This window comes from Lissotriton helveticus, chromosome 8 (genome assembly GCF_964261635.1).
Source record: "Lissotriton helveticus chromosome 8, aLisHel1.1, whole genome shotgun sequence".
NCBI classification, from domain to species: domain Eukaryota; kingdom Metazoa; phylum Chordata; class Amphibia; order Caudata; family Salamandridae; genus Lissotriton; species Lissotriton helveticus.
The window spans coordinates 830,789,413-830,812,170 of NC_136069.1; the positions used below are offsets into that span (position 1 = coordinate 830,789,413).

The 22,758-nt window shown below is 48.5% G+C and overlaps 1 protein-coding gene across 3 annotated transcripts in view; it reads left to right on the plus strand.

Moving 5' to 3' along the window:
* Positions 1 to 19,950, plus strand: part of FANCB (FA complementation group B) — a 466,340-nt gene extending 446,390 nt beyond the window's left edge. For all 3 annotated transcript variants that reach the window (XM_078657640.1, XM_078657638.1, XM_078657639.1), the window contains exon 9: positions 19,484 to 19,950. In XM_078657640.1, the coding sequence (XP_078513766.1) occupies positions 19,484 to 19,901 (418 nt within the window). In that variant the 3' untranslated portion in view covers positions 19,902 to 19,950. The remainder of the gene's footprint in view (positions 1 to 19,483) is intronic.
* The last annotated feature ends 2,808 nt before the right edge of the window (positions 19,951 to 22,758 follow it).

The window sequence follows — 22,758 nt, forward strand, 5'->3', positions numbered from 1 at the left end:
GTAAAAGGATTTCTGCATCCTATTGGGAACATATCTGGTCTGTGATTTCCGATCTAAAAAGGGCTCCATGAGTTGATTGCAATCACCGCCCACAATTAAGTCATCAGTAGCGTGTGATGAGAGGAGCGTGGAAAAGTCAGTCCAGAAAGTTAGGTCCACACCATTGGGACCATAAACATTACAAAAGGAAATGTTGGTATTATTAACAGTACAATCTAAAAACAACCATCTACCATTAGTATCGTGGAACTCATTTTGTAACTGAACAGACGACGACTTATGAAACAGAATAATAACACAATTTTTGTTGTTCACTGATGGGGAGCAAAAAGCTTCTCCCACCCATTGTTTACCAAGTGAAGACAGGTCTTTTGAATTAAGATCTGTTTCCTGCAACATTGCAACTTGGCATTTCAATCTCGCTAAATGAGATAAAATGCATTGTTTTTTAACAGGATTGCGAATACCTTTAACATTCAAAGAGATAATATGAAGACCATTCATCTTTTGAAATTACATAAGAGTAGGCCTAAGATAGAGAGAACAATTGAAGAGTAGAAGAAAATAGGATAGAAAGAGGATGAGAAGACATAGATAGTGAAGAAGAATAAAAAAGGAAGAGATTGAGCCATGTGACCACCATAGAAATAGAAACTAGAGCAGATTGAGAGAGCAATAGATATTTATAGACTGAGATAAGACAAGAGAAAGGTGAAGCATGAGGTAAATAGTAAAAGTGTTGCCAGAAAAAGAGAGAGAATAGGGGTGGAGAGGGAACAAACTGGCAGAAGAAGAAAACAGGGAGAGAGGGAGAGAAGAGGAGGAGGATGAGCAGTAAGAGAAAGGGGAACAGTCGTGTGGGAAAAGTTAAAAAAGAGGAGATGACAGGAAGCCAAATGGCTTTAGCCAAATCAGTCAGGAAAACAAAAAACATTAATGTTGGAGGGAGATCAGCAGAAGCCAAGACAACCACTCCACCCAAAAGAACAAAGAGAAGAAACAAATCAATGGGGAAAGAAGGGAGGATAACTCCAAAAATTAAGAAAATAACCGAATGAGACAAGGAGGAAGGGAACTTACCAGACATTAGGGAATAGATGCAACGGGATAAAGTAGACATTATGGACAAACGGGTAATAGAATCATGATTCTTCAACCACAAGACACTAGAAGGAAAACCTAAAAAATAATAGAGAGAAACATACATGAGGATTAACAAAACAAGATATGCACATTAGATCAGAAGGAGAGAATACGGCATATAGAATCAATAATAATGAACTCAATGTTTGCTAAGCTCCATAAGTTGTCCTCGATGGGTATGGATGAACTTCCGAAGGTCAGCTGGATCCTCGAAGGAAAATGTTCTGTCCTTATAAGTTACTTTGAAGAAGCAGGGGTGAATGAGGCCATATCTAGCGTTCATGGATTTCAAGGCTGATCTGAGATCAAGGAATTCCTTACGACGACTGGCTGTTGGTTTAGAGACATCCTGACTGAAAAAGATTTTGTGTCCAGACCATAACATTTGTTTGTGTTGTTTAACACCATTAACGATTGCCATGAGGTCGGAATATAACAGAAAATATGCAATGATACCTCAAGGTTTATTAGAAGAAGATGTATGACGAGGCCCCAATCTGTGCGCTCTTTGGGTATTAAAATCCATAGTTTTAGGAAGGCCAACAATCTGTAAAACTTGAGAATTCAAGAAGGAGATGATATCGTTACCTTCTGATCCTTCAGGACTTCCATAAATGCGTCAATTGTTACGCCGATTTCGATTTTCAAAATCCTATGTAGTCTTCTTGAGTTGAGCAACCTCTTGGGTGAGGATGTCTACCTTGGCTATGACATCCTGTGCATCGCTTATCTTTTGTTCCACATCAGAAAGTCGCGAATCAAGGCCGGATCACTTTTCTTCAATTCTTTGAAGAGTGGCTGTGGTATCCGACATAAAGGGGCGAATGAGTCGTAGTTCATCCATGACATCCTCTAATGTAAGGGGAAGGGGTGACTTAGATGGAGATGAAGGATCCTTTTTGAGTCGCTTGCTAGTGCATGAGTTTTGTTGAACTGCGAATGATCCATGGTGAGGAGGGTGAACGAAGCGGACACCCAACACTACTTGTAAAGACCAAGAAAAGATAATAAAGACTCCAGGTATAAAACCAAACAGAAGGATATTGGGCCAACAGTTCATGTAATAAATTGCTCACAAAAAGGGCCTCTTTACTGATAAGAATGCTGCAGCTTATGAAGTACTGAGGGATTGTAAATATAATAATCAGCCAGTGACGCAGAAAAAAAGCACACAGTTATTAATAGACCTTCACTATGAGCATTGCAGGAGCACTGTAGAAAAATGAGGCGACCTATGACTTGTAGCAAGCAACCTGTGATCTGACTAGGAATGTTGCAGAGGGAGAAGCTGTGCTGACAACATGACTAGGAAATTACCGAAATATGGAGTGAGGTCAGGCAGTTAGAAAAACAAGCAGTTGTGGTTTCCTTTTCTATTTGAACATTTATGCCAAAATTGGAGCCATGATGGGGAGATGGGCTATGATAAAGGCAGCATAACCGTTATGAGCGCTACCAAGCGAGTGCACAAAGCGGCAGCCGCAGTGTTGAAGGCTCTGAGACAGAGAATGAAAATGCATGAAAAAGGGTCAAAACTGCCCTGAAGTCAGCCGGACACTTGCCTACACGTTCCAGGCACCTTCTGGTCCATGAATGATCCTCCGTGAACAGCTACGATGCGGTGGAAGAAGCCCTTCGAAAACGGACGTGGCTCGATGTTGCGGAGATCTTCAGGGAGCGGCCATCTTGCCGCCGCCGCTGCGCGCTCTCTAGCGTGCCCCTTTTTATCCATCCTCCCGGAGCCATAGAGCGTGCACAACCAAAAAAATGGTGGCTCTAGCTGTGTAAAAATGGTCGTACGGTCCTCCCGCACAAATTGTTTTTAGCTGTTCCCACCTTGTAGATACAGGGCCAAAAACCAACTCAGTTCTACCCCAAATTTATTTCAAAACACAATTGGACAGGCCTGATTCTGTGAAAATGAAAATGTCATGTTTGTTAGGGCCTCTATGTTGGTTATTATCTCCTCCCAACTTTTCACCGTGCCCTTCAGCGTCTTCAAGGTCGCTGCTACCTCTCTCTCCTGTACAATCTTAAACCATGAACACCAGCCTATTGCGATAAGGGTAGAGTATAGAAGTGCACCTCCTGTTTTTCAAGAAGGCTCCACCATGCGTACCCAGTGGTGTTCAGTCTATCGAAACAACCATAGCGTCTCTTTGGTGAGGAGAATAATGTTTGGGGGAGAGTCCCAGGTTCAGCTGCAACTCTTTCTTTGTGGAGATATCTCAATTCAGGAGGTCCGTGAAACCAGTAGTGTGCAAAGGAGCTTTGTGCCGCTTTATAGTAAATCTCAAAGTCTGGGGTACCTAGTCCTCCCATGTCGTAGGGCAATGTGAGAGTCTCCCAATTTGCGGGCGGTTGTTTTCCAGCCCATGCCAATTTGATGAAGATGGAGCGCAATGTTGCGAAAAATGACTTCGTCAGCAGGATTGGGATGTTTTGTGAAATAAAAACAGAAATCTGGGTAAAACCACCATTTTCACGATCGCTATACTTCCCACCAGGATGACAAAGAGCTGCATCCAACGATCAGTGTCTTTTTCTAACATGTGTATAGCCTTCCCGTAGGCAACTCTGACTACTACCACTGGGTCTGTGTGTATTTATATGCCCAAATACCTAACCGATTGTGCTGACCAATTTTGTGGGAACTCCAGGGGGATCTGCTGCATCGTGGGGTAAGGGGGAAGACTATGGATTCTCCCCAATTGACGCAGAGTCCAGATAGTGCCACGTAATGTTCTACTGCTCTGAGTACCGGAGCTAGGTTCTTTTCTGGATCAAAGATATGTAGCAACGTGTTGTCCGCATATGCGGAAACAATGAGATTATATCCAGGGATGCATATGCCTCTGTGGCAATGGTATTCATGTATGGCACTCACTAGAGGTTCAGCCACCAGTGCATAAAGCAAGGGCAAGTGAGGGCATCCCTGCGGCTTACCTCTTGTTATCTGTAATTGCGGAGATACCGCATCTCCAACATGCACTCTAGCTACAGGGCTATTATACAAGACATTAACGAACGTCAGGAATATATCACCCTCTCTGATGCGTTGAAGTAAGGAGCGCATAAAGGCCCATTCGACTGAGTCAAAGGCCTTCTCTGCATCTTAAAAGACCACAGCAACTTTTACTTCCGGGTTGATCTACTGTATGGTTGCAAAGAGTGTTCAGAGTTTGGAGGTGATGCTTCGTCCCTGGACAAATTGACTGCTCTTGTTTTACCACTCCGGGTAACAATGGTGATAGCCTGTTGGCCAGGATCTTAGCATACAACTAGGTATCTACATTCAATAGGGAAAGTGATCTATATGAGGCACATTCCAAGGGTTCCTTACCTGACTTTAGCAGAGTAACTATCAGTGCTTCACGCATTGTAGGGGGCGTGAAGCACTCCCAAGTGCTTAGCCATCGTTATACCTCATATGTATATCTTAAATGTCTCCCAGACCGTTGTGAAGCTTTCCACTGAGCCCACATTATGCACGAAAAAGTCAGTTATTGCTGTCTCTAGTTCGGTCCAAAACACCTGATCCTGTAATGAGTATGGAAGAAATCGCCATGTGAGCAGGACCGGTTTTTGCCCTCGTAAATCAAGATCAAGTACTATTAGGGATTGATCTGAGTAGGTGTGTGGAAGTGGTTCACATCTCCTAACTCGAGGTGCTAAGTCTCTTGATTGTAACCAGTAATCAATGTTTGTATGTATATCATGTGCTGCTGAGTAATGAGTGTATCCAGCAGCTTTCAGGTTTCTCTGCCTCCAAATGTCTACGAGGTCTAATGCATCCGATATATCATCTATGGCGCGGGCAGCAGCGACTGGACATCGAGGATGGCCTTTGGGTCTATCTAGTGCTGGATCTAATATACAATTAAAATCCCCGCCCCAGATCTTAGGAAGCGTGCTCCAACGTGCCAATCGTGTTCCTAGTGCCTCATAGAACTGTGGATCATCAAAATTCGGTCCGTACACCCTTACCAGGACCGCTTCCCACTTTGATTTGTAGCAGCGCTATAATAAATCTGCACCCTGGGTCTGCATACACTTCTTGTAGCTGGATTTTTGATCTGTAGTCCACCCAGATCAACACTCCCCATGCATGAGATATGAAACCAGCAGCGCAGCACTGGCCCCATAGTCTCTGTGGGGATAACGCATTGCTGCTACTCACCAAATGCATCTCTTGTAAAAATGCAATTTGCGCCGAATGCCTATTGAGGTATGCAACCACTTTTCGAACTTTACGCTGATCATTAACCCCCCTAACGTTCCATGTAAGGGACCGTATCTGTATGCAGTTTTGTTGGGTATCTGTGTCATGTGCCACATGTCAGTGTATGATATCTCTTAACATGGGTGCCAGTCGCAGTCCCTCTCACACCATAAGCAGTAACCTCTTGCTTGGCCAAACTTTAAACAACACTACCTCCCCAACAAGTCCATAAAGTAACTTACACCAACCCCAACTTAATAGTGTGGTGAAAACTCAGGGATGGAAGTCGCCCGGACCCATGCTCCTCCCCAGCTTGCACCAAATAATTGCATAAACATTTATACGTCTAACCACTTCTGCCTGTCTTTACTCTCAGTGGCCCCCAAGTCATCACTCATGTGGTGCAGCCCCCTCACGTGTGACGTTATGTTCACAAGAGTCATTATTCAGAGCTCTTGGGGCGCATCTTCGTTGCACTTTTTCCTGGCACAATGACACGACCATAGGTTAAGTAGGAACAGTCTTACGATAAGTCCGGCGTTGGGTTCTTAGACCCTCTTTAGATGTCCATAGATTCTTGCCTCGCAAACCTTGGTCTCTGTGCCCAGATAGTCCATGGTCACATGTAGCACACTAGACTTCACAAGGAATCCACTCACTGCTATACATTTTTGTTATTGTTCCTCATCTTCCTGGAGTGCCTCCTCAGGCATTTTGTCGTGGGGAGTTCCATCCCGCCCCGCTTTCCCCCTTTGTTTGATGAAATGCGTCACTTGTTTTGGGTCTGTGAAATTGTGTATTTTCCCATCTGCTATTACACATAGCTTGGCGGGGTATAGCATGCTGTATTCCAGCTGAAGTTCTCGCAGTTGTCGTTTAACTGTCTGGAGGAGTCGGCGGGCGTCCTGGACTTGTTATGTAAAGTCTGATTTTAGTTCACGCGCCTTGCGCAGTACAGCATTTCAACCCCTGTAATTCAAAAGGTGTGAAGTTATTGGTCTTGGTTTAGCTCTAGGGATCGGACATGGTGCTAGTGACCTGTGCGCTTGTTCCACTACGAATATTGCTGAGAAAGTGTCTCTATCCAGTGGGGTACAGAGAAGGGTCTCAAAAATCTCTCTATATTGTCGGTATTAGAGGTCTCGGCTACTCCTATAATTCAGATGGTGTTCCTCCTAGACCGGGATTCTAAATCTTCTGTTATGAGCTTCAGCACTTGGATACGTTTCTCTGCCTTCTTTGCGCTCATTGTTTCGGTCGATACTATGTCTTCCACATTAGAGACCCTTTGCTCCAAAATGTCGAGTCTTTCTGTGTGCTTGTGCAGGCGTTCTGTCATCCGATCCATTTGGAAAGTTAATGCATCAATCTTCTTGTCCATCTTGGTAAGCTTTTCTGCATGGCTGAAAGTATTTCTTTCAGGTCAGGATCTAGTGCAGTCTCCGCGTTTTCTGGCTCCGAATCCGTTGACTGTGCTTCTGGGTCCCTCTGCCTTGGAGTCTATCGAGAACCAAATTCCAATTTGGTTTGTACCTTGTCCGCTTTGCCCATAGTTGCTTACTGTCCCGGATGACCTTCTTGCGATCAATTTGCATTCACTTGCCCTCTCTCCACGATCCACGCTACTCGCTGGGCAAAGGTGAAACCTCATGGATTCAGTGCCCCTGGCGAACCCCTTGTACCAGCTCTGTTCCAATCCCCCCCACCCTCACTGGCTGTGCCTGCCTGGACCAGGTACAAGCTTGTGATGATGGGGGTTATACCTGTGTAGTGACCTTAGCAAGGTGCCAGCAATGAGGTGCACTTTGGCAGGGGTGGTAGTGCAATTGAGGCCAACTGGCCAGGTATCCTCTTGAGTGTTGTGCTATCACTTTGTGGTTGAGCTCTTATTGATGGCGGTGACATGCCCTATGTCGAGAGGTGGGCCTCAGTTGCAATTATCCACCAAGTCTCATTGCTCAGCGGCGATGCCAGAGTGCCGCTTCCAGGTGAGGCTTACAGTGTGGTCCGCTTGCAGCACGGTCCCAGCTGTCCTGAACGGTTGTGAGAAGTTGGCCTGATATATGATGTTTCCAATTCTGGAACCACCTTGTATCAGTCCAAACAACCCTTATGGTGTCTGGTTGTAAGTCAACCTTATTAGACAAGCTATCCTAGGGGTAGCATGGACTAAGCAGCCTTAAAGGCTTAACTTAAGAGGTCGTGTTAAGCGAGCTGTTTTACCACATAATATCAAATGAAAGGACACCACACAAGTATATATTATAAAAATATATGTATTTATTACTAAAAACAATCCCCAGTATTCTTTATGAATAAAGGGGCACAAGCGTTAAATCAAAAGCACAGTATAACATACAAAGTTGCACAATTTTGGATGAGGCCAAGGGGCCACTCAAACCATATACTAAAAAAATGGTATAAGAGAGACCATTCGATCAGTGGTTAGGCTAGGGCCTAGGGAATCGCTGGGAGCAGTCGGGACAAGTAATGCTGAAGTCGTGAAAAGCCCGCGGGATTCGGGTGCAGTGCAGAAAGTGCACGCATGCATCAATGTTAACCAATGGTGCGTAAAAGTTACAAAGTTAAAGTTTAAGGACACTTCCGCTGAACCTAGAGGAACAAAACTTAAGACACAGACCCTAGAGGTGTGTACCAGTGTGGGAACACCGGCGTTGCTATGTTACCTCACCCACAGAAAGCGGGTGCACAGGGTCGAAGTTGAGTCGGGTTTCGTCACGCAGGCTCTTGGTGCTTGGAGCTGAAAGGGCTGCAGGCGAGGTGAAGGAGAAGTGTCCGGTGGAGTCCAAGGGTGGACTCAAGTCGGAAAGTTCCTGAAAGCAGAGGGGACAGAGTCTGGGTCACTCAGCAGTGACCAGGGTGGAACCAGGACGGAACCAGGCAATGTAGGTCGCAATCAGGTGGTTGTCGAGGAGCTTCTCTCTGCTGTCACGTGGGCTCTGGGGCATCTACGAATTCCAGCAGCAGGTTACGATCTGTCCCACGCAGGCTCTCGCCGTCGGCGCTGTCGGCTTCAAGATTGGAGCAAACAACACTTGGCAAAAGCAATCCACGCGGAACTGGAAGATTGCTTCTCACTCGGACCAGGAGGGTCAGAGTGGGGGCTCCTTTTCAGGGGAGCTGGTGCAAATCTGGAGCAACCAGAATCACAAGTCGAATTTCAAGTTTCATCGGCACAGGGGCCACAAGCCAGCTGGCAAGGGACTGGCCAACGCGGTGAGCCAAAAGAAGCAGAAGGGCCCCACGCAGCACTCGTCGAGTGTAGGGGGCTGAACTTTGGTGCAAGAGTGGCTCAGGGTTGGGGCTTCTCAAACCCCGTTGTACAGCTTCGAGGGTCACTCGTGGGCTGCACGGTCAGCGTCTCGTGGTCTTTCCAAGATGGCGTGCCCCACGCTTCAGGTCGCCTCCACGGGTCTCAGCTCTGCAGGGACTGTGGATCGGGCTGTTAGAAGGCAGGCAAGCTTGATCTCGTCGATCTCTGTCGCTCGAGTTCCAGCGGGAACTGCAACAAAGCAGACGTCAAGGGCTGGATGGTGCCTGTTTGCACAGGTTGGTCACTCCTTGACCACAAGGGAGATTCTTCAGTCTTCTACGTTGAGTAGGATGTCGAAGGGTCCAGAGTTTCGTTTCTTATGTTTCATCAGGATAATCTGAAGTGCATTGGCACTGCTCCCACTCTTATTCGAATCTGGGGGCTGGATTACCTGCTAGGTCCCCTCCTATGGGTGGGACCCAGGAAGTGGGTGGATACACCCGCTTCCTTTGATCCTGGCCGCGCTGGGACGGGGGCTGGAGTGCCCCAGAACCGGTTTGGCCGGATTATGCAAGGGGCAGCCTTGTGCTCCCCAGGCAGTGTCTGGTTTCTTTCAAACCTCCCTGCTACAATCCACTATCTCCTGTCTGGGGGGTTGTAACACCGCCCTGCGACAGGAAACCCTTTGTCCAGGCCCCTTGGGCTGAGTTTCGGTCAGCTTCAGGGGGTCAGACTCGTGTCTGTGGCAGAAGCATCCATTTTGTGGATCTGAGGCCCTTTTAGAAATTAACCGCATTTAAGTAAAGTAACATGTCTTACCCCTCTAGAGGGGTGGAATGCTATCCCCGTCGCCAGAACTGGCGAGGGGATAGTATTCCAAATCGTATGACACCTTACACGACATGTTTTGATAAAGCCAAACCAGAGTTGCTATATAACCGCGAGGATTATAATGCACTTAAGAGTATATGGTATGGCATTATCCTGAAACAGCTTAGGGATTTGTTCCCGACGGCTGCAGACAGGCTCAGCTCATGCTAGAGTTCCATCTCACATTAAACCACGCACTCTGCCTCCAGGATTGATGAGGCCTTCCATAGGAGTGGCTCACAGGTTTATATGTGTCCAGATATAGGTTTAGATATAGGTATACTATATCTAAGCAAGGGGTGATTACACCACCTTGCCCCAGCTGAGTTATCAGCCAGTTGTGTCAATTTAAGAACCAGCCAGGGGTGGCAAAAGATATGCTGCAGCCCCTGGTAGGCCTTGGTGGCACCTACGCCCTGAGCACCTATAGTGCATGGTACAGGGGCTGACAATGAGTCCATTTCCAATTGTGGTATGTACCTAGGGTACATGGAATCCATTTTACAGAGAGAGCAGATAGCCTGGGCCCTGATTAGCAGGGTACCGGGCCAACTGAGTCAAAAACCAGCTAAACACAAGGCAAAAAATTTGGGGTAACCATAGTCAGGTAGCCACCTTCCTATATAACCCCCCCCCCCCCACCCCCCAAACGAAAGGAGATAAGGCTATCCTTGGCCAGGTAAGCCTATATTGCCTGAGTGGCCATATAAGGAAGTACCTGCACTAGCATGGGTACCCCCTGTCTCATGGTCCACTAAGCAGTCCCTCACCCTTGGGGTATTAGAGGGTCTCCGCCATAGGGAATCACTACCTTGGGTGTGTTTATGCAAAGTTAAAGGCTGGTTTGGATATGGAGTATTGAAGTGAGGCTCCACTAATTTAGGGCTCAGCTTCCTCCAATTATCTTCCACCATGTGTGCCTTTCTTTCTTTAACTGAGTTGCACTGTGCTCTCAGGGTCAACCTCTGGCTACCTAAAGCTGGAGGCTGGGTCCCTCTGTTTGGCTTGCTGGAGGGACAGTTCAGGTTTGGGCCCTTTGGGTCCCAGGTTTGGCTGTGCCCAACAGAATCCATCTGTGGGAGGTCCCTAACTGTTTTTAGGGGGCTCCCTCAGGAGTTTTTAATGTTTTCACCTCACTAGGGCTACTAGTTTTGGTGCCCCTAATCTGTTGATGGGGGTGCTTTATTTGACAGGGGGCCCTCTGGGTCTCACTGTCCTTTTTGTCCTCTGCAGCCCTGGGCTGGCTAAGGCAAGGGAGAGAGGGGCAGGTTACCTGCTCCAGACTGGGTCCCACCTGAGAAGGGTCCACTGCCATCAGAGGTTCTGTCAGGCCAGGCCTAACAACCTCTGGGGCAGTTCCTTCATCAGGGGTAGGATCAGTTCCCTGAGGAGGCTGATCCTGTCCTAATGTCTGGTGAGGGGAAGATTTCTCTTCCTCCTCCATGCTCTCAGTTTGTGTGGAGTTATCCATCTTTTCAGGCTTCACAACACACATATCAGTTTGAGTTTGGGCTGTGGCCATCACAACCCCACCAACCTTTTCAGGAGGGGACTCAGTTTGGGTTTCTGCTGTTATCATAACAGCTTTGCTATTCTGTTCAGGAAGAGCTTTTGCTAAAGATGGGGCAGAGAGTTGCTCAGCCCTACCAACCTTTTCAGGAAGGACATCTTGAATTGGGGCTGTAGCCATTACAGCCCCACTAACCTTTCTATTGGAATTTACCATTCTAGAATGGGTTTCCTGTTCAACCTCAGCCCAGGCTGAGATTTCCAAATCATTACCAAGTAGGCAGTCTACAGGCAAGTTTGATGACACTGCCACTCTCTTTGGGCCAGTGACACCTCCCCAGCTGAGACTTACTACTGCCATGGGATGATTTGTTTGGATTCCATCAATGTTTGTTACCTGGTATGTGGCACCTGGTAAAAGTTGCTTAGAGGGGACTATACAGTCAGCCACCATGGTGATGCTAGCCCCTGTGTCTCTAAAGGCTTCAACTTTCAAACCATTGATGATGGGTTCTTGTCTATATTTGCTCAAAGTATTTGGGCAATCAGAGAAGTTGGCAAACCCCATGCCAGTCTCATAAACAAGATTATTGGGTGATGGGGACCTGGATAGGCCAGGGTCCACCTGTGCTCCAAAAGTAAACCCACCCAGATTCCTGGGTGTGCTCCCACTTCCTGGGGGATTACTGCTGACAGTAACAGGAGGTGCTGAAGCTGGCTTTGGAGGTATATTCTCTTTATTGTTATTCTTGGGACAACAGTTGTCTGTTTTGTAATGCCCAACCTGTTTACGGGCATAACAATAAGGCTTTTTCTCAGTTGAAGAAGTGTCTTGGGACCCACCCCCATTCTTGGAGTTTTGGGGCCCTGGGGAAGTCTTTTCTTTACTTTTATCCCCACCCTTATCTTGAGGCTTGGTAGACTCCTTCTTCTGGTTACTGTCCTGATTCTTAGGCCTAATCCTGGTTCTGACCCATTTATCTGCCCTCTTTCCCAATTCTTGGGGAGAGGTCAAATCTGAGTCCACCAGGTGCTGGTGTAAGAGCTGGTTCTGACAATTACTTAGGATCTGCTCCCTCATAATCAAATTATACAATCCTGTGAAGTCATGTACCTTGCTGCCATGTAGCCAACCCTCCAGAGCCTTAGTAGCACAATCTACAAAATCAGTCCAGTCCTGTGTCTGTGTCTTCTGGGTGTCTCTGAACTTCACCCTGTACTGTTCAGTGGTTAAGCCAAACCCATCTATTAGGACACTCCTCGGGACTTTGTAATTGTTTGCATCCTCATGTCTAACAGTGAGGAGCTTATCTCTCCCTTTCTCTGAAAATGAGTACCATAAGATTGCTGCCCACTGTTCCTCAGGAACCTGCTGTACCATGCAGGCTCTCTCAAGAGCAGTTATCCATTTGTGGATGTCATCCCCTTCCTTGTAGGGGGGCACAATCTTTGTCAGGTTTCTACTATCATAGGACCTGGGTTTCTCTTTAGGAATATTGCTGCCACCAGTGGCATCTAAGCCACACATTTTCTGTTCTCTTGCCAAGGCAAGTCTAGCTTGAGCCAGGGCTACCTCCTCCCTCTCTATTTGGAGTTTGACAGCTCTCATCCTGGCCTTATGCTCTATCTTTTGTGAGGCAGTCATGCCTCTCTATCAATCAATCAATCAATGACACTTGTAAAGCGCGCTACATACCCGTAGGGTCTCAAGGCGCTGGGGGGGGGGGGGGGTGCCGCTACTGCTCGAACAGCCAGGTCTTCAGCTTCCTCCTGAAGGAGAGGTGGTCTTGGGTCAGGCGCAGGTCGGTCGGAAGGGAGTTCCAGGTCTTGGCAGCCAGGTAGGAGAAGGACCTTCCTCCTGTAGTCGCTCTTCGGATGCGGGGGACGGCGGCGAGGGCGTGGTTGGCTGATCGGAGGTGGCGTTTGGGAGCGTAGAAGTTGACTCGGCTGTTGAGGTAGCTCGGGCCTTGGTCGTGTAGGGCTTTGTGTGCGTGGGTGAGGAGGCGGAAGGTGATTCTTTTGCTGACGGGGAGCCAGTGAAGGTCTCTGAGATGTCCGGAGATGTGACTGGTTCGTGGGATGTCGAGGATGAGTCTGGCTGAGGCGTTCTGGATCCGCTGGAGTCTCTTCTGGAGCTTGGCGGTGGTACCGGCGTAGAGGGCGTTGCCGTAGTCCAGTCGGCTGGTGACGAGGGCCTGGGTGACGGTCCTCCTGGTCTCGGTGGGGATCCACCAGAAGATCTTCCGTAGCATGCGTAGGGTGTTGAAGCACGCCGAGGAGACGTTGTTGACTTGCCTGGTCATGGAGAGGGAGGAGTCCAGGATGAAGCCCAGGTTGCGTGCATGGTCTGTTGGTTTGGGTGCGGAGCCCAGGGCGGGAGGCCACCAGGAGTCGTCCCAGGCGGAGGGTGAGGGTCCCAGGATGAGGACCTCCGTCTTGTCCGAGTTCAGTTTTAGGCGGCTGGTCGTCATCCACTCGGCTACCTCCTTCATCCCTTCGTGCAGGTTGGCTCTGGCGGCGGCGGGGTCGTTGGTCAGGGAGAGGATCAGCTGGGTGTCGTCGGCGTAGGAGATTATGCTGAGGTTGTGTTTGCGTACGATGGCCGCGAGGGGGCTCATGTAGACGTTGAAGAGGGTGGGGCTCAGAGATGATCCTTGAGGGACGCCGCAGATGACTTCGGAGGCCTCTGACTTGTACGGTGGTAGGCGGACTCTCTGTGTTCTTCCGTCGAGGAAGGAGATGATCCATTCCAGCGCCTTGTCCTGGATTCCGATGTTGCTGAGGCGCCGTACTAGGGTGCGGTGGCAGACCGTGTCGAATGCCGCGGAGAGGTCTAGGAGGATGAGGGCCGCTGTTTCTCCATTGTCCATCAGGGCTCGGATGTCATCGGTGGCGGCGATGAGGGCGGTCTCGGTGCTGTGATTGGCTCGGAAGCCGGACTGTGAGGGGTCGAGGGATCCGTTCGTCTCGAGGAAGTCTGCTTGTTGACGGTCTTCTCGATGACTTTGGCTGGAAACGGGAGGAGCGAGATGGGGCGGTAGTTCTTGAGGTCGGTGGGGTCCGCTGTTGGTTTCTTGAGTAGAGCGCTGAGTTCGGCGTGTTTCCAGCTCTCAGGGAAGATGGTGGTGTCGAAGGATGTGTTGATGATGTCTCGCAGGTGGGGTGCGATGACAGCGTCGGCCTTGTTGAAGACGTGGTGAGGGCAGGGGTCTGTCGGAGATCCAGAGTGGATGGAGTTCATCGTGCGGATGGTGTCTTCGGTGCTGATCGGGGTCCAGGCGTGGAGGGTGGTAGTGGGGGGTGGTTGTTCGGTCATGGTGTGCGTTGGTTGGTTGTTGAAGCTGTTGTGTATGTCCGCGATCTTGTTGTGGAAGTATGAGGCGAGGGAGTTGCAGAGGTCTTGCGATGGGGTGATGTCGTTGTTTCCTGCGCTGGGGTTGGAGAGCTCTTTCACGATGTTGAAGAGTTCCTTGCTGTTGTGTGCGTTGTTGTCCAGCCTGTCCTTGAATGCTGTTTTCTTGGCGGCGCGGATCAGCTGGTGGTGTTTCCGGGTGGCAAGCTTGAAGGAGGTCCTGTTGTCCGGTGTCGGATCCCTTCTCCAGACTTTCTCGAGGGCTCGGCAGTTCTTCTTGGAGCTCTTGAGTTCGTCGGTGAACCAAGGGGCCTTCTTGCTGCCGGGTCTGCTGGGCGGGGTCCTCAGTGGGGCGAGTTCGTCCGCGCAGTTTCTGATCCACTTCGTGAGGTTGTCGGCGGCCTGGCTGGGGTCTGCTGAGCTGGCAGGAGGGTGCTGGCTCAGGGAGGTGGCGAGCTGGTCTGCTGTGATCTTGTTCCAGCTTCTGCGGGCGGCCTGAGATTCTCTTGAGGCACTAGAAATATGAGAGTCCCCTGATGGAGATCTCACTCTTCTGTTGCCTGGGAGAATGCTCTGGTGGGATCTGGGGAGGTGCTGGCCCTCTCCATTTCCCAGTAGGTTTAAGTTGGCCTGGTTAAGCCTGGCAACTACAACCTGGTTAACCCCTTGATCCTGATCTTCAGGGTCATCTACCTCTGAGTCCTCCTCTTCTTCTACCTCCTCTTCTTCCTCCTCTGGGGTGGTCTCAGTGGCTGTGGGGTCCACTCCATCTCCTGATTCTAAGGGAACTGCATTTGCCTTTTCCAAGTCATCCTGTTCTAGAATGGCTATCAGGGAAGGACTGGTGGGACTTCTGCCCCTTTTTAACCCTCTTGATATGCACAAGGCAACCAAGTCTTTGTGGGTTAGTTTGTCATAGCTGGAAGTTGCCTGGGTAAGGTCAACTGTCACAGGAACAGACCCTGAGGCTTTTCCTGTGTCAGACATGACTCTAGTGTGGTGTAAGTGATGCACCTACCTACACTAAGTGTTTCCCTACTGTACCTTGCTAGTGAGTTGTAGTCAGGGTGTGCTAATCCCTTTAATCTACAACTACTAAGTTCAGTAGAACTTAAATATGCTAAGCTTTTGATTTATATGTACCTAGAGGTACTTGATGTGATCTTTCAATTTGATAAAAAGATTGCAATGGTAAAACAAACAGCAAGCTCAAATCCGCACCGCTGCTCACCAATGTGAGAAGTTGGCCTGATATGATGTTTCCAATTCTGGAACCACCTTGTATCAGTCCAAAAACCCTTATGGTGTCTGGTTGTAAGTCAACCTTATTAGACAAGCTATCCTAGGGGTAGCATGGACTAAGCAGCCTTAAAGGCTTAACTTAAGAGGTCGTGTTAAGCGAGCTGTTTTACCACATACAATCCTGTAATATCAAATGAAAGGACACCACACAAGTATATATTATAAAAATATATGTATTTATTACTAAAAACAATCCCCAGTATTCTTTATGAATAAAGGGGCACAAGCGTTAAATCAAAAGCACAGTATAACATACAAAGTTGCACAATTTTGGATGAGGCCAAGGGGCCACTCAAACCATATACTAAAAAAATGGTATAAGAGAGACCATTCGATCAGTGGTTAGGCCTAGGGAATCGCTGGGAGCAGTCGGGACAAGCAATGCTGAAGTCGGGAAAAGCCCGCGGGATTCGGGTGCAGTGCAGAAAGTGCACGCATGCATCAATGTTAACCAATGGTGCGTAAAAGTTACAAAGTTAAAGTTTAAGGACACTTCCGCTGAACCTAGAGGAACAAAACTTAAGACACAGACCCTAGAGGGGTGTACCAGTGTGGGAACACCGGCGTTGCAATGTTACCTCACCCACAGGAAGCGGGAGCACAGGGTCGAAGTTGAGTCAGGTTTCGTCACGCAGGCTCTTGGTGCTTGGAGCTGAAAGGGCTGCAGGCGAGGTGAAGTAGAAGTGTCCGGTGGAGTCCAAGGGTGGACTCAAGTCGAAAAGTACCTGAAAGCAGAGGGGACAGAGTCTGGGTCACTCAGCAGTGACCAGGGTGGAACCAGGACGGAACCAGGCAATGTCGGGCGCAATCAGGTGGTTGTCGAGGAGCTTCTCTCCGCTGTCACGTGGGCTCTGGGGCATCTACGAAGTCCAGGAGCAGGTCACGATCTGTCCCACGCAGGCTCTCGCTGTCGGCGCTGTCGGCTTCAAGATTGGAGCAAACAACACATGGCAAAAGCAATCCACGCGGAACTGGAAGATTGCTTCTCACTCGGACCAGGAGGGTCAGAGTGGGGGCTCCTTTTCAGGGGAGCTGGTGCAAATCTGGAGCAACCAGAATCACAAGTCGAATTTCAAGTTTCGTCGGCACAGGGGCCACAAGCCAGCTGGCAAGGGACTGGCCAACGCGGTGAGCCAAAAGAAGCAGAAGGGCCCCACGCAGCACTCGTCGAGTGTAGGGGGCTGAACTTCGGTGCAAGAGTGGCTCAGGGTTGGGGCTTCTCAAACCCCGTTGTACAGCTTCGAGGGTCACTCGTGGGCTGCACGGTCAGCGTCTTGTGGTCTTTCCAAGATGGCGTGCCCCACGCTTCCGGTCGCCTCCACGGGTCTCAGCTCTGCAGGGACTGTGGATCGGGCTGTTAGAAGGCAGGCAAGCTTGATCTCGTCGATCTCTGTCGCTCGAGTTCCGGCGGGAACTGCAACAAAGCAGACGTCAAGGGCTGGATGGTGCCTGTTTGCACAGGGTGGTCACTCCTTGACCACAAGGGAGATTCTTCAGTCTTCTACGTTGAGTAGGATGTCGAAGGGTCCAGAGTTTCGTTTCTTATGTTTCATCAGGATAATCTGAAGTGCATTGGCACTGCTCCCACTCTTATTCGAATCTGGGGGGCTGGATTACCTGCTAGGTCCCCTCCTATGGGTGGGACCCAGGAAGTGGGTGGATACACCCCCTTCCTTTGATCCTGGCCGCGCTGGGACGGGGCTGGAGTGCCCCAGAACCGGTTTGGCCGGATTATGCAAGGGGCAGCCTTGTGCTCCCCAGGCAGTGTCTGGTTTCTTTCAAACCTCCCTGCTACAATCCACTATCTCCTGTCTGGGGGGTTGTAACACCGCCCTGCGACAGGAAACCCTTTGTCCAGGCCCCTTGGGCTGAGTTTCGGTCAGCTTCAGGGGGTCAGACTCGTGTCTGTGGCAGGAGCATCCATTTTGTGGATCTGAGGCCCTTTTAGAAATTAACCGCATTTAAGTAAAGTAACATGTCTTACCCCTCTAGAGGGGTGGAATGCTATCCCCGTCGCCAGAACTGGCGAGGGGATAGTATTCCAAATCGTATGACACCTTACACGACATGTTTTGATAAAGCCAAACCAGAGTTGCTATATAACCGCGAGGATTATAATGCACTTAAGAGTATATGGTATGGCATTATCCTGAAACAGCTTAGGGATTTGTTCCCGACGGCTGCAGACAGGCTCAGCTCATGCTAGAGTTCCATCTCACATTAAACCACGCACTCTGCCTCCAGGATTGATGAGGCCTTCCATAGGAGTGGCTCACATGTTTATATGTGTCCAGATATAGGTTTAGATATAGGTATACTATATCTAAGCAAGGGGTGATTACACCACCTTGCCCCAGCTGAGTTATCAGCCAGTTGTGTCAATTTAAGAACCAGCCAGGGGTGGCAAAAGATATGCTGCAGCCCCCGGTAGGCCTTGGTGGCACCTATGCCCTGAGCACCTATAGTGCATGGTACAGGGGCTGACAAGGAGTCCATTTCCAATTGTGGTATGTACCTAGGGTACATGGAATCCATTTTACAGAGAGAGCAGATAGCCTGGGGCCCTGATTAGCAGGGTACCAGGCCAACTGAGTCAAAAACCAGCTAAACACAAGGCAAAAAATTTGGGGTAACCATAGTCAGGTAGCCACCTTCCTACAGTGGTCCAGCTGCTGTATCCGGGGAGCCCCCCCGCCTATGGGTGTTCTTTATCGTCAGTGGCATCATACGAACTGTGAGTTCCGTACCGTGCCAGTCTCGTCCCTGTAGCCGCATTAGGGGGCGGCCATCCCAAAACACATTGTGGGCGGACTGCTCATTCTACCCTCCACCCGATCTCCGCAGTCTGGTGAGCAGCGGCCACACCCCGGTCAAGAGAGGGCAGGTCAAACTGCCTTCAGTCAGTGGCCCAGGCTGGCAAGCAGTCGGAGGGTCTCAAAGCTCAGGCGCGGTCCCAGTTCAACCCCCGCCACGGGGATCTCAGAGTGGACGATTGGAGCAGCAGCTCCCACACCAGAGCAGGGGTCCTTGTTCCAGGCGTGCAGCCGCTCCGCACCTCCTTCGCTCAGCCTGCTTCCCTTGACCCGGTCCACTTACTCAGATGGAATGCTCACGTGTTCTTCTGTCATTGGGCTTCGCTTTTTCGACATGCGGAGGGACTGTGTCAACCTCCTGCGATCTACAGTGGTTGCGCCAGTAAGGTGTTGCGGTATATGCAAGATTTTGATGAATTGTTAGCTGGGTTGAGCAGAGCCCCTGTGCTATGCGGCCATCTTTGAGTCAGGCAAGCTTCGCCCACCCATAAGGCACTACAGACTTTTACTACTTCTTGAAAAAGCTCAACGGCTAATAAACCAGGACCAAAACACTTGCATAGAAAATACACGTGAATACAAGAGTGTTGAGTCAACCTACACCAAAATTATAAAATCATTGGATATCAAGAGTTATTTAATATATTGCGAGGAGAGGGCAGGTGTACACACTCCAAATTTAACAGTTCTGGTTTTTATTTACAAAGACATTTCCATATGCATTATTTTGATATTTTTGGGGTAAGCCTGAGCACACTCCTGGTAGACACATTGATTTCCATCTTCCTCCAAGCGCTGCAAAATTATTCTGGGCATTTGTTTCAATTTCACATCATGAATGTCAATTCTGGCTTATTTGAACTGCGTCATTTGGTTCTCGACCAGGAAATGTTCTGTTTATGAATTTGGTGAAATTGCAAGATGGATTAACAGGAAAAAATTATTAGACAAAAATAGGCATTTATTTCTTAACATTAATTTCTTTTTTTCTTTTTCAGAAACCAGTCCATTTTGTTCCAGTTTCTCCACAGTCTAGTTGGAATGCTGCCGCCATCCTGTGTGGTAAAGCAGTTGATGTTAGGGACCCAAGAGTGCCTCGAGAACAATTTGGCCCAATCACTGGAAGCTGAAATGCTGACCCACAGGAGATCTCTTACCTCTGCAATAAACAAAGTAGAAAAAGAGTTCACAGCCACATCTAAAGCTGAAAAGAGAACCTCTAGTTTCACGGCTTCTCTTCCCAACTCGGCGGATGCAGTGGAGCAGTGCAGAAACGAGCTTCAGTCAGCTCAGAAGCAGAGTAGGGCCGGAGAACACCTTGTCTTAAACAGTGATCTTTACCGAGAGATTGTATTGAAAATGACCCAGGTTCAATTGAATACAGACCTACTTGCACAGAAGCTAAGTTGTTCGTGAACTGTATGTATTGTTTAATATCCTCTCAATAAAAGCCTTATTTCATTAACTTGTAAGAGATTGTTTATATAACATCTTGGATTACGTTTTTTTTAACATGGTCTGATGTCTACCAACCCTAATTTAATTGGATTTACACATGAGTGCCTTTTTAAAACCTATTCTTTTTTTTTTTGCATCGTTATCGCATACTGAGGAAAGCAAAGCTATTCACATATTACTTAGTTGGTAATATTATTGGATACAGGGCCTCCAGTTTCATGACAATAATACATCCATAATATTATTCAGTCTCAACATAGATTTTGCCTTTGTATTCAGGCTCTTTCATGTCAGACAGTTTAATGAAAATTCGTATGTGTGTGTGGGGGGTGGTTGTCAGAGGTGTTCTAATGAGGTCAGTAACACAAAGATTTTGTTGTCTAAGGCCATTTATTATAAATTGGGTTCCTGTTAACTGGGTTGGAATCCCCGGTGAAACAGAACCCACAATCCTAGTCAGGGTAAGTAACAAACACACCCTAAATTAACCTGTGCTCACCCTCTGGTAGCTTGGCACAGAGCAGTCAGGCTTAAATTAAAAGGCAATGTGTAAAGTATTTGTGCAACACTTCAAACAGTAAACAGTGAAAACACCACACAAAAAGATTCCACACCAGGTTAGAAAAATAGCTCTTAATCTACTAAATAAAACAAGACCAAAACAACAAAAAGCCAATAAATTGAACATAAGATATGAATTTATAAAGAATAAGCTGTAAAATAGCGGTTAGAAGCAATAAGCGTCTTTTGTGGGATATATGGTCATCCCAGACCAGGACAAAGTAAATTTTCAGGCCAACCGTGATGGAGTGCGAGCCGAATACATGCACCCCGTGAGGCCAGCTGAATAAAATACCTTGATCCTGGGTGCGACAACAAAGATGCGGGGTGCAGGTGGGCGATGCTTCGGTGTCGATCCTGCAGTTGAGGTGATGTGCCGTTTTTTTTCACGCAATGAAGGCGATGCACCGGTTCAGAAGATAATGTGCCGGTTCCGAGATGCGACGATTCCGAAGATGATGCGCCAAGTTTCTCCATGCAGTAGAGAGGATGCATCGATCTTCTCCCTGCAGTGGCGGCAATGCATTGTTTCCAGAGCTGTGGTTCCGATGGCGATGCACTGGTTCCGAGTGTGATGTACCGGGACTGTTCCTGCAGCAGAAGTGATGCGTGGATTCTGCTCTCGCGGCAGAGAATGCTTTGGTACAGCTGGAGTATTCACCTTAGGCCCACTTCCATTGGTCCAGGTGCAGGACTGACCAGCCTCTTCTGTCCTTCAACGAGGTCCTCATGGACACACTTTTGGGCACTTGGGCAAACCATGCTGTGGACCTGTTCTCAATCGACAGTTTACCCGTTGCAATAGGCCAGCTCCAGGCAATGCTGACGAAACGCAACATCCAATCTCTGAGCGTTTGGTTGCGTAGGCATCTGCCAACAGGACCAACCTGAATGCCTTTACCACTCTTCTCAGAGTCCAGCCATATGGAAACATTTAGAAAAGGTATGTTCTCCTTAGCCAGCATTGCCTTGAGGCCAGTCAATGCCAGCTGCTTTCTTTGCCGTTACACACATGCACATCATTGGTGTGATCTTACTGGCAGTACCAAAACACTTATGGGTTTCTTTGGCCCAAACCATTCAGGATTATTGGGATACAACAAAGTTCTTCATCCCCTGGGGCCTAGGCACCACTGATTATTTAGGAAGGGCCATTGAGTCAAGTGTGGTGCTAGAGCGCTACGTATGGATGGCATCAAATGCCTTCTTAGGGAATGTTCAGCATCCTCAATGGACATGCTTTTCAACAGTTTGTTTGGCAAAAAGGCAGACTCTGCCCTAGAGCATTTTAAGGAGAAGCAAGCTACAGTATTCTCCTTTTATCTTTCAGCAGCAGTCCAGCAATCCCCACAACAGTTTCTCCATTTTCTAAGATATGCCAGGCCTTGGAGTATTAACAGCATAAAGTCCTGCGTCCCAGCAATTTCGAGGTCAGGCCATGAGCCCAGCAGATAACAACCAAGCTATCCGGGGCAGTGTACATCCCAAGCCCCCGTATATACAAGAACAACCTTCAAACCTCTTTAGTGCACCCTCAGTGGCACACAGCCACCTGTTAGGAGGCAGGGTCAGACCTTTCCTGCCACAGTGCCAGAGCTTTACATCTGACAGGTGGGCTCTCCTAATTGTCCAATGTTGCTACGCCCTGCCATTCCTTTTCGACCCGCCCCACCCCACTGTCACCTACAACTGAGCAGCTCTCGTAGGACCAGTTCTCCATTTTGTGTCAGGAAGTGCAGGCTGTTTTAGGCAAAGGAGCCATAGAGAGGTTTCCAGCCTTGGAAGTAGAGACTGGATGTTTTTCCCGTTACTACCTTGTGCTGAAGGCATTCGTCCAATCTTAGATCTTCCCCCTCTCAGTGCCTTCCTGGCAAGGACAAATTGAAGATAATCACACTGGTCCAGGTTCTCTCTGATCTGGATCCTGAAGACTGGATGGTGGCATTGGACCTGTAGGACACCTATTCACATTCCAGTTCTGTAGGCACGAAGGTGCTATGTGCAGTTCGAGGTGGGCCACAAGCTTTTTCAATCTGCCTTTCCTCTTTTCTGCCTCATCAGTCCTCCTTCAGTTGTTCACAAAGTTGATGGCACTGGTCTTTAGAGGTCGGGGATACTACCTTGATGACTGGCTATTGATGGCAGGCCTGCGAAAGTTAGTCGCAAACCACTTCCAGACAACTGTGAACGTCTTAACATTGTTGGGGTTTTCAATCAACCTGCTGAAGTCACTCCTGATTCCTTCGCAGAGACT